Source organism: Ictalurus furcatus, chromosome 15 (genome assembly GCF_023375685.1).
Source record: "Ictalurus furcatus strain D&B chromosome 15, Billie_1.0, whole genome shotgun sequence".
Taxonomy (NCBI): Eukaryota; Metazoa; Chordata; class Actinopteri; order Siluriformes; family Ictaluridae; genus Ictalurus; species Ictalurus furcatus.
The window spans coordinates 5999584-6012656 of NC_071269.1; the positions used below are offsets into that span (position 1 = coordinate 5999584).

Genomic DNA, 13073 nt, shown 5'->3' on the forward strand with positions numbered 1-13073 from the left:
TGACAGCTCCTATTCAGATCTCAATTTGTATCTGTTTAGAAGAAATTATCGGTCAAATCTGATGTTTGTACTAATATTCGGTCGTATCCTTGCTCTGCATAGATGGTAAGCCGAGCTCAGGATAGAACCCTGGAGCTGCGAATGCGAAAACGCTCTCTTTTAGGGTCTTAGCTAGAATCCTTCACATTCCACCATCCACAGAGCAAAAAGGAAAACTGATATTTTGAGCCTCCAAAAGACGATCGATACAGTACATGTCTTATGGAAAACGACCCAGTAGAGTTGAAAGGCTACAGCAGTGAACGACTCAAGAACACATTAAATCTTGATGAAAAACTGGAACAGATCTGGGACACTGCCCTGGATTGATTCGCAGATCTCAGTGTCACAGACTGCACTAAAGATAAGAAATGCTCTGAGGCATGGTCCTGTCTATGAAGATTAACTAGTGACAGAGAGTGGGAGGGAAAAAAATATGCTCAAAATCCATCCATGAACATCAGCACCTCATTTAAGAATCATTGCCATGTAGAAGCACGACAGCAGGCTGAATTCAGATCCGAGTAAGTCCCTAAAAATGTCTTTCCGAAATGGTGCTACATCATGGGTCCCATGGGTACATCACTGAATCAACTGTGAATGAGTCTGTCAGTCCAATCCATCCGACTGACCCGATATTGACTTCTTTGTTCCTCTGAGAGCAAAACGGCGCCGCTTCCATGAAGAGAGACTCGCTTCATTTCTTTGGACTGCGATTCATTTAGTCTGTTTTTGTTTTGCAAAATTCCAGGAAAACAAGTCATATCAAGTCAAATGTCACGTTGACCTGACCCATCAAATGTCAGCCCGTTCCTGTTTGGACATGTTTCTGTATTTATATGTGAGGAGATGGTGGAATATCCCCAATAGGCAAAGTCAATAACTTGACTTAAACCCCACTGAGCTTCATTTCATTAACCGCAAACAAGACTGAAAGCAAAAAGCCACAGAAACTGAAAATTGAAGCGTCTTGAAAGCACACCGCAGGCTAGTCATTGATTCTGACAATCTTTATTCAACATTGTGTTCATTTAACTTGGAACTTGAGGTGAATATTTGAGGTGAACCATATGGCTTGAAAATGGCTTAAGAGAGAATCATGTGTAAAGAATCACATGCAAAAATGAATCTTGTAAAAAAATTAATAAAAACATTACATGAGAAAATTAATAAAGCATGTGAAATTAAATCATGTAACAATAAATGAATTATGGGTAAAGAGTCACAGAATGTGAAAATTAATGAATTGTTTAAAAATCACGTGGAAATAAAGAAAAACTAAATGAATCATGTGTAAAACATATGCGAGTTAAATGAATCGTGCAAAGAGTCACATGCGAAAAGAAATTAATCGTGTAAATAATCAAGTGAAAATGAATGAATCATCTAAAGTCACAGGTGAAAATAAACAAATAATTAGCAAACACGTGAACATAATTGAATGACAAAAAAAATCACATGAACATAAATGAATCATGTGCAAAGAGTCACATGCGAAAAGAAATGAATCATGTGTAAAGAATCACGTCAAAATAAACCAATCACATTTAAAGAATCATGTGAAGATGATTAAATCGTGCAAAATCACAGCTGAAAATAAACAAATAAGCAAACACGTGAAAATAATTGAATTATGTACAAAAAAAATCACATGATAAATGAATCATGTGATAAAAAGCATTTGAAAATAACTGAGCCAAAAAATGTGAAAAGTAATGAATGTTTAAAAATCACATGTGAAACTAATGAAGCAGGTGAAAAAATCATGTGCTAAATAAATCATGTGTAAAAATTGTGATTTAAAAAAAAATGTGATAATAAATCACTCAGAAGACTCAGAAAGATATATTGTAGCACAACACTGTCAAATAATTATCTGATTATTAAATAACGTATTATAACTCATGATCACCATTGCACCATTTTATGTGCTAATATTTCTTTTTTTTTTCAATTTAACTCTGAAACCTTCGTTGTTTCATGTCGAGTCCATCGTGCATCTAAAACATCAAAGCTAACAGCTATGTAAATAGCTGCAGATTGAATAAGACGGATAGATCAGCTTTCCTTTTTCTCCCTTGTCATTTTCTGTGTGGGTGTATTTCTACCTTCTGTAATATTTTTCAGCACAAGGCGGTGACTTTTTTTTTTCAGAAGATAATGCCACTTAATACATCTTCTCAAAGCTCTATTCCTGGTGATTTAAGTGAAGAAAGAAAAGAGCTACTAAGAGCAGAGAACGGATAATGATAGCAGAGAACCGGAGATGACAAACATACTGCATAGCTTCAACTGATGGACAGATAAAAAAAAAAAAGAAATCAATAAAAGCTGCTCAGAGGATAGGACATACATGGTATTAGAGAATATGTACATCATATTCAGGAAGAGAGACTGAATTGATGACAGGAACTATCATCTCGAGGACATTCCAGAACATTAAATGTAACTATAAATGGATAAAGACCGACATACCATAACTTACAATGTATGAACATATACCATATGATGTTTTTGTTACTCGTAATAATGAAAAATAAAAATCAGAACTGGGAACATTTCTACATACCAAAAACAACAACAACAACAACAACAATAATACATTTTCTGCTATTGTGATGAATAAAAGTCAGTCATTTCTGCAATCGCAGAAATGAACACAAAATCAAGGAAACTCTGCAATATTCGCTTATAGGAGCTTGAAATTTTTCGAATTTACCGCAGATTTTCCACAGATCTGGGCCACGTGACATCATCACAATACGCATTCAGCTAAAGCCCCTTTCGATTTACATCCGTCGAGCATGAGTACAGCTAAAAAGTCTCATTTACCAACAAACATCACTGTGAAAGACATTGCGATTGCAAACTCCAGTACGAAATCCAGTACAGACTGAAAACGTGTTAAGCATTGTGTATAAGGATGCTACCTGTAAAAATAAACACTCACAGTCCGAGGCCATGACATGGTCTGCAGTACATCGTGGTACATCACACAGTATGAATTTATATTGGCCAGGTGCTACACTTTATAATTACAATATGATCATGCATTCAAATCATTCTAATCCTCTATTAAAGCTGCTGTACCTAATATTAGCACCGTTTTCTAACTCAGGGGTTCCCAAACTTTTCCAGGGCAAGGCCCCCCAAATGGCATTAACATTTGACCGAGGCCCCCCTTTTGCAAGATGTCTTTAAAACACATTAAAAATACAGACTTCTGAATACATCCCCTTTTTTTATTAATGATTACATCTTACATCTTTACATTACATTACATTAGGAATTGTTTGTGTGTGTGTGTGTGTGTTTGTCTGAGAGTGAGAAAGAGAAAACATTCCAGTGGGAGTGATGGGCACACCAAATTGTTGAGGCCCCCCGGGCGCCCCCACTTTGAAAACCACTGTTCTAACTTACGCCAGGGTTCCTTCAAAGACAGACAAGTCAGTTTTGCGCTGAAGGAATGCTTTCGCATATTAAATTTGTAGAATTTGTGTAGGTGTAGAAATGGGATTAAACGTCTGCACCAACGACTGTTAATAATGTTAGTTATAACTGTTAGTTTGGGAGGAAAGCCAATTACACCAGAAGATAGCAAGCAAAATAATTAAATTTCAAGCCGAAAGCAAAGCAAGAAGCTTTGTATCTCCAGGCTAAAATGATACACAAGATAGTTAGCATACACAAACACATACACAAGATAGTTAGCTAGCTAACATAATTACTTAACATAATATCAAGTAAACTTGGCAAGAGTACAATGATATGTAAATGTTAGCTTGCTAACTATGCTGTGTTTGGTATAATGCTTGCAAATTACACCAGAACCTAGCAATCACAATAATTAACGTTCAAGCTGAATCTCAGGTTTCTGAAGGCTAAAATGATAATGTACACAAGATAGTTAGCTAGCTAACATAATTACATACTGAATATCAAGTAAACTTAGCAAGAGAAAAATTTTATGTAAATGCTTTCTAGCTAACTATGCTGTGTTTGGTATAATGTTAGCCAATTACACCAGAAGCTAGCAATCCAAACAATTAACGCTCAAGCTGAACCTCAGGTTTCTTCAAGCTAATGTTACAATGTACACGACATAGTGAATTACATAACATAATTACTTATGTGAAGATACTGTAAGCTTGGGTAGAGTACACTGCTATGCAAATGTTAGCTAGCTACTGTAACTACGTTCCTTTTGGTATAATGTTAGCTAATTACACCAGAAGCTAGCAAACAAAATGATAACCATTCAAGCAGTAGCAAGGCAAGATTATTTGAATGTCAGGTCTTTTCCGGAGCTCTGGGACTGAAAAGCCAGACAGATATTCACTCTTATCTTTTCTCGTGCTCGACCCCATTCCCTTCTGGGCTCGATTTCTTTTCTGCTCTACTGAACAATTTATATTTCCATTTTTGTAGAGTAATCCTTTAGCCGCAATACTGGAACTTGCACTTGTGGTCAAATTTCATCTGTTACTGAAATTGGTTTTTATAAAATATATCAATATCTCCACTGATAGCTTCACTGGGGCTTTAGTTAATATTCATACCTTACATGGGCTTCCTGTGCACAAGTGGATGATTTGGAAGACCAGCACCGAGCAGAGAAATTGACAGATCGGTGGATAGTTAGAGAGCCCAGGAAAGACATTTTTTTGCTTTCAAGACCGTGTATTTTAATGGTACCTATCAGGAGGTAAAGAAGATTCTCCTGAAATATTCTTTTAAAAAAATGCTTACGGCAGCTTTAACGTAATATAACCCTTATAATAATCATGGGATGTGATATCAATGCAGAAAAGATGGCGGAGATGAAAATATGGTGCCCATGTGGCAGCTCGGTTGGGCAGTGCCGACATGCCCATGCCTGAATTGAAACAATTAGCTTGGCACATCTTATTCTACTTCACACTCATGCATGTTGATATTCAATTAGAATGCTGAACCGAAGATCTAGGAAGACCCATTAGGTCACATTTGCTATGCAAACGTGTCAGACAGTAAGTGTACTGTCTTATAGTGTTGTTGAGATCATTTATATACAGTTTAACACATGGTATTTTAGATTTTCAGGGAAATTTGCAAAACCCTCTAGTGTCAGCAGGCTTGGGGAGTAACGGAGTACATGTAACAGCGTTATGTAATCGGGATACATTTTTAAATTAACCCTCCCAACCCTGAGTGTCAGTGTGTGTATTGTGTTACGGGATACATATTGTGTTATACTGTTCAATCCAGTATTGTTAAGCATTATACATAGTGTTATCATATCCTGGTATTCCATCTCATTCTTCCTCGTCTGACAATTAGTTGAGACACGATAGTTGAGAGTTGTGCGATGAGGTCATTTTTTGATGCAACCATGAGCAAGCGGTTAGATATGAAGCTCGTGGGACAACCGAAAAACAGCGTTGATTCATTCATCCTTAGTAACTGCCTGGTCAGAGCTGCGGTGGTTTAAATTAGGCAACTAGTTTGTTTATACTGTGTTTTGGGAAATAGAACCAACTTAATTAGTTAGAAAATACTGCAAGCAGGTACAAACAGAAATAACTACACAAATAGGATTTAAGAAACAAACAAACAATAACGACAAAAAAAAAAAAACAGTCCCGTGTACATCTCTAGTTGAGAACTGTAGTGATGTAGCTGAGGTTGAAGAACTGTCAGAGCCAGAAATTATACACTATGCTGATATTTCCACATACATGTGTGTCCCCCCCACCCCTGACTCCCCAGGGTTTGCCACTGTTTCCGGGGCATAGTGCTAGGGTTTGTTTTTAATTATAAAACTCAAAAAGTAGGCCACGCCCAGTTCATCCAAATACGAGGATAGAGATATAGATACAGGTATTGGCACTGCATTCCACCCATAATATACATCCTATATAACATTCCTCATAAACGTTGTGTACCACTACAAACCCTTAATCTATATACTGTAAATATAATCTTTATATGAAACCATATAGTGTTTTATCTTAAAGCATGCATATATCTACATAGTTTTACACATGCACTATAGTTACACATACTAGATTCTACATTAGAAATACCGGATCATTTATTAGACATACCAGCACTCTTAGAAAAACTGAGGAACCACCAACAAGAGTGTTTCCCAAGTAGAACCGTTTGTAGAAGCTAAAAACCTTAACTATGCAATGACCTCCTAAAAACTCCTGAACACCTCGAATTGGTGCACAATTAGAGCTCTTCTTCCATGCACAGTATGTATTAATCTTCATCAGTCTGTTTTCATTGACATATCACCTCTCAACAACTCAAAACTGACTAAAAATGACACACTGACACTAAAATGCGCGTGAAACGTGTTGAGTTCATCTCTCCACTCATGTTTAACAGTAATGTTTGTGATGGCGGTGAGAGAGAGAGAGAGAGAGAGAGAGAGAGAGAGAGGGGAGAAGTCAGTACTCACGGCTGCAGTGAGCGAGGTGAGCCACACGGTCCCGGTGCAAAGAGAGAGCATGTCGGCTCCAGACAAGCCCGTCGCGCGCGCTCTGAACGGTGCCGGAGCGCGTGTGGTGTTTTTTATAGCCACGCGGCGCGCGCGCACTCAGACCGGGGACGAGCAAACCGAATTTATTTATATTAAAAGTCATTTCTCTAGCGGAGACACACTGACGTCACGTGACTTTACTGGGCATTCGCTAATAAAAACAAGAATTTATATTATTAGGCAATACATTCATAATGTCAACATGTTGCTAAACAGTTCATTCATTCATAAGAAAAATACTTCCTCTCTGCTTCTACATTTCCTCCATACTTCCTTCCTACCACCATACATAGTTTCTTAATTTCTTTCGTCGTTTCTTTCTTTCCTTACTTCCCACAATATACTAAGTTTATTTATTTACTTCCTTCCTTCTTTCTCCCATCTTTCTATAGTTTCCTTCCACACATCCTCCCTTCTTTCTTTACTTACTTCCCTACCTTCTTTCATGCTTCCTTCCTTATCTCCTTTCCTCTCTTAAACATTCCTTCCTTCCTTATTTACTTCTGTCCATACTTCCTTTATGACTTTGTCTATACCTTCTTCCATACTTCCTTCCTTATTTCCTTCCCTCTTTCCATCATTTCTTCCTTCCTTATTTCCTTCTCTCTCCATCATTAATTCCTTACTTATTTACTTCCTTCATGACTTCCGTCTATACCTTCTTCCATACTTCCTTCCTTATTTCCTTCCCTCTCTCAATCATTCCTTCCTTCCTTCCTTACACACTTCCTTCATGACTTCCTTCTATACTTTCTTCTATACTTCCTTATTTTCTTCCCTCTCACCGTCCTTCCTTCCTTCCTTCCTTCCATACTTTGTTTCACACGTCCTTCTGTATTACGTCCTTCAATCATTCCATATACTCTAAGAACTTAAACTACTGTATGATGTACTCAAAAAATTTTTTTTGGTTTAAACACTGTTACACTTAAAAATATTGAGTCAATTCTAAAGCTGTGAAATCATTGAAATATACCTTATGAATTGAGTAAATGTAAATAAAACATTTTAGTAGATCTGAATAACTCATTTAGTACCATAACATACAATCGAGATATAATTAAATTCATAAGTTGATGCAGTACTAACCCTAAGTCTATTATTTAAGAAAACAAATGTGCTACATTTACTAAATATTTTAACTAAATTTAATGCATACTGGACCATCACTTATCAAAATAAATGTTATATGTACTTCTTTTTTTAAACTGTATTTACCCTTTACTACAGCAGTACTTTATTTGACATCAATATACCTAATGAAACCAAATGTTATGAACTGGAACCAAATGAACTGTACACACAAACATTTAAATTAAACATTTATTGTGAGATCTATACAATTGTGTGCGCAGGCCATCCCATGTCTTAAAGTAGTAAGGACAGTTCTGAATAATCCACGACCAAAGGTACCATGCTTCACTCGGTAATGCTTTAGAAATGCCCCTTTGATGAAGCTACCAATGTGCAGAGCTAATCGCCATCCCGTAAGCTCCCATTTAAAAAGCGATGAGAAACAGTGTGGTTTCAGACTGGTTTAATGCTATTTCCACTCACGTACATACTTTTTGGACCAATATCATACAGATCTACAAAAATGACCCCCAAATTTATTTACTTTATTCATGTCAATAATTATATCTAGTCTCAACTATTGTTAATGGAAAATCTACCCTAAAAAAAGTATTTTAAATCAAGCAAAATTTCAGTCCTCCTTTAGGGTCATATACAATCGACAAATTCAAAATATTTCAATCAGAACCATTGGGAGTTGAACATTTGGCTTGGTGGTACTTGGGGAAAGGCCATGTGGTCATCAATATCAATAGGGTTCTTCCTGTTATAGCCACATTTTCATTTCATTATATTATCGCCTCGTTCTTGGCGAGGGTTTGAAATGGCGGCAGACACGGCAGAGGTAAACGCATACTGTAATATCCACAGCCCGATGTTTCAGGCATATAATCAGTAACCGTTTGTATTATTATGTCCTAGATATTTGTAACTATCCATCTATCCATTTTCGTTACCGCTTTTCCTAAACGGCGAGCCTGGAGCCTATCCCAGGGAACTTGGGGCACAAGGAAGGGCATTTGTAAGTAGTCACTGTCTGTTTCCAGTAAATGCTCCCTGACCAATGTAATCAAACGTGGTCATAATCAAGGTGCAGCTCATTCTGATTATTCACTGCTTTTCTGAAATTGTATAAACCAAACGAATATGTTGGAATCCTTGTTTCAATCAGTACGTTTACATGGACAGCAGTAATCTAATTATTGACCTTATTCTGAATAAGACAATATTGTGATTAAGGTGTTTACATGAGTCGCTTTTAGAAGATTCCTTTCACATTCCTGTGTTACATGTTATAGAACATAGATCGATTAATGGCACACGTCGTTACATGACCGCACCACGCCGTCCGACGTCCCTCCAGAATTTCACGTATCAACATACAGTTCGTCTTCGTTATGGTACCGTATACAGTTTTGGGCTTTTAATTTTTAATTTTAAGAAAGCTTCAAGTGAAGTTAACTATTTGTCATGTTATACGAGCAAATAGACGACTGCTTGAAGCCACGGGCTGCGTCCCAAACCACATACTTACCTAAAAACATGTATCTCGCCTACTATATAGTAGGTAAGTACACGGTTTGGGACACAGCCGTGCTCTCGTTTCCCATCAAACGGTTGAGCACTGCTGTGAGTGATTGTGTCCCATCACAAAATGCGGTGAAAACTCCCACACGACGTTAACAGTGTGATTAAGGTGTTTACATGTCCGTAATACACGTCGATAATGCGACTAAAGTAGGAATACTGCACGTCTTAATTCAATTCATGTTTACTTCGAGTATGACTTAGGTCTTGGGTCGAGCCGGATTAAGGTAATTAGAAATCGCTGTTTACATGATAGTTTCTTAATCAGAGTATCATCTTAATATCGGATTATTGTTGTCCATGTAAACGTACTGACTGTTTACCCATTTAATCCTCCTGGAACACTATAATGAATGGATGACATTTACCTCCTCCATCTTGTTACCTCCATTCAACTTCTCTTCCTTATGAGTGTTGGTTGGTGCTGTGAAACAGATACTGAAAACATTTCACATGCTTGACTATAAAAACATTCAACATTACTTGCTCTAGCCATCATCACATTTTCTCCTAAAATATGAAAAAGCACGGGCAAGTTTTTCAACTTGGGCAAGTTTTTCTCCTCTTAAGAAAATACATAAATGCCTTTTTTAGAATAATGATGAAACAGTTCATAAGAATAGGCAAGTGGTGTACTGGGAAAGAAATTCAGCCCTGTACAGTACTTATCCGCTGGGACCGGCCTGGTGGGGTGCTTGGGTCGGGTCGGTGAGGGTTGATTACCGGTGGTGGAATGTAGCTAAGTACATTTACTCAAGTACAGCACTTACTGTCAAATTTTCAAATGACCATTTTTTATACACTTCTTGTTCAGTGAAAACTGTGTATCTCCCAATGTGTTCCATTTGAAGGTTTATAATGAAATGAAGGATTAAGCTTTCCTTTACGGGTTGAGAAATTTGTCCTATACTTCTTAATCTAAATACACTATCTAAACCCGCCTCGGATTAGCTCGAAAGTACACACAGCTGAAAACGAGGCTGTTTTTCTGAGCTCATGAAAAGCTGTTTTTTTGGGTTTTTTTTTTTTTTTTTTTTTTTTAGAGATACATGGTTCTCACAGGACAGCAACGATCTATAAAATGATCTTATAGAATATCATGCATTGCTGTAGATTACATTAAACTACCCAACAGTATAGAAAGTAGTTAAATAATGTAGCATTAACATCTACAGCAGTAAAAAAGTACAGTTGCTTTAAAGGGATTTGGTTAAAACAGATTGAAATCAGCACAACCTTCATACAACTCATTCAATCTATGTGAACTGCATAGGAACCTGTACACTTTCCCCCTTGAGTTACTTATTAAATATATAAAATGGTAATATAAATCATATAAATATAGATCGTATCTAACACTTTAACAGCTCACCTGAGAGTGCGCTCAGTCACGTTATGAAATAGTCCCAGTTTCGTTACTTACTGATTAACTGGTCTCCGTTCCTAATGAACGTCTTGTCCAGTTGATCAGACAAGCAGTGTAAGGGAATGGGATTTGCAGAAAGTCGTGCGATATTTGTAGTAATGTCCTCACCTACTGCGATGCAGCAGCGCAAGTGATTGCCCCACTGGGATTATTGAGTCAGAAAGTTCCAGAGTCAAATCTCCTGTACAGTTTGTGTTGTGAGCAGAGACTGAGCCACGGTGCTGGAGGAACAGACGCAGAAATCACTGCAATCAGCAATCAGCAGCGAGCGAAGGAAGCAGAGTCAGGAGGCAAGTGTCGGTTATGCAGGATGAATTACCAGCCACGTCGTCGTACGGCATTGCGCCGCGTCCCAAATTGCTCTCTACGTTGTTAAAAATAGTTTTCGGGTTCCCTAAAGAACCAATTTCTGATGAACCTTTGGTTTCTATGGCAATGACACAAATGGTTCAATATGAAAATAAAAAAGATCACCAATCAATCAAAAGGGAATCTTGTCTTTATTGCAAACTAGTGAGTGTGTCGTGTAAACTGTTATGCGGGGCGCTGTGTGTGTACGCAGTACGAAAGAAAACACTTGCGGGTGCACTGTTAGAGGAAAACAATCAGTGACGTGGTGTGTGTGGCGGTGTGATTCGGCCCGAAGTGAAGTTGGTTATTTTACTATAATGGTACGTCCTGAAGCGTTTAATTCCTCTCGTACCACAAAAATTCGCCATCGAAGATTAAAAAAAAAATATATCCCAAAAGAACGTCTTGTTTTAGCAGATTATAGTTACGTGTAATTGTAGTTCCTGTTCTCACTCACGTTATGGCAGCTAGAATCAGTCCCTCACCAGCCTCTGTTTTTTTTCCTCTCTCTTGAGGTTAAAAAGACAAGAACTTGACAAATGCTTGACTTTTCTACAATGGAAAACTTCCTGACTGTTACAAAGCGGCGACACTGGAGACTCCTTCCTTAAATGTCGAACAAACATCTCGTTAGAGAAAATTTCAGCTTTTAGGACTCTTTTCGACCTTGAATATGTAAACAGTTAGCAAAGAAAGAAAGGAAGAAAGGACGAAAGAAAGAAATAAAGAACGAAAGAATGAAAGAAAAAAGAACGAAAGAAAGACAGAACGAAAGTAAGAAAGAACGAAAGAGAAAAAAGAATGAAAGAAAGAACGAAACAAAGAATGAACGCAAGCAAGCAAGTACAGAGAGCAACAAAGGACACGTAAAGGATACACTTAAAAAAATTGTGAATTAAGAATAAGTAAAAAGAAGTACACTAAAATATATACAAATATTGAACATGAGTATATTGCACATTGATATAAAAACCATTGGAGGTATACTGTAGGTAGATTGAAGGTATATTGGAGGTAGATTGTAGGTAGATTGTAGGTAGATTGGAGGTATATTGGAGGTATATATAAAGTGAGTAAACTGACAGCACTGTCGGGAGGCGAGTTCTCTAACAGTTGTGGGGAAGAAATATCCCAAAGCAACTTGTTTGTTTTTTTTTTTCAATCAGGAGTCTGTATCGTCTCGGAAAATACTTTCATTCATTCGTTTCATACTAATCATTCATTTAGACTTTGCTCGTGATGTGTCTCTGTGAGAGAGCATGTCGGTACACTGCTGAGTAAAAGTGACACAATGCTTCGTCACTCACTACATCTTCAGCACACTTCAAGACTGTCGAGGCTGTGTTTTGGGATTGAAATGAATCTACTGCATGGAAATTCTGGAGCATTTACACTGTGATCTTATAAGCATGCTGAATGTTAACGCCACACCACCTTTATACTAGACTATAACTGACTTCCAGTTATAGCAGTGTTGCTAGGTTTGGTGGAGCCGCGTGTTCCTGACAGACGTCACAAATAATCTCATCTAATGCACTTATTTACTAAAAACAGTCTGAAAACCAGTGTGAAGTGCTGTATAATTGTTTTGTTTTTTTGGAACAAATGCTTTTAAATGTGCTTTTAAGTGCTGTTGAATTCTCAAATCTGATTGGTTGAAAGTTTCAGACTGAAATCACAGGCATAAATTGTGTGTAATTGTTGACATGGTGATTTTTTTTTTTATGAGATGGTAATTTAACGTATACAGTATGGAAGGAATCACCGCTTTGGTAAACAGCCAGAGGTAAAGTTGATTATTGTCCAGTAACAGCACACCCTGAATTGGTTCATCCCTCTCCTACCAGAGCAATTTGTTAAAGATTAGGCTCTGGATAAGGGTCGTCTGCCAAATGCAGAGTTTTTAAAAATGTAAATAAATGAAAAAGATTAAAGAACGCCACATAGTGCTTCTTTTCCATTTATAGTTACCTTTACTGTTGTCCGCAAAACAATTTTATAATAGTATTCTGTTATCACTTTCGTTATAGAGGCTGCTACAGACAGCCGTTCCAGCACCAGCCTCTC

The 13073-nt window shown here is 37.4% G+C and overlaps 1 protein-coding gene across 1 annotated transcript in view; it reads right to left on the reverse strand.

The window, feature by feature from the left end:
* Window positions 1-6558, reverse strand: part of ghrhrl (growth hormone releasing hormone receptor, like) — a 38839-nt gene extending 32281 nt beyond the window's left edge. The window contains exon 1 of the mRNA XM_053643350.1: window positions 6488-6558. Within this exon, the coding sequence (XP_053499325.1) occupies window positions 6488-6538 (51 nt within the window). The 5' untranslated portion in view covers window positions 6539-6558. The remainder of the gene's footprint in view (window positions 1-6487) is intronic.
* Window positions 6559-13073: the final 6515 nt, after the last annotated feature.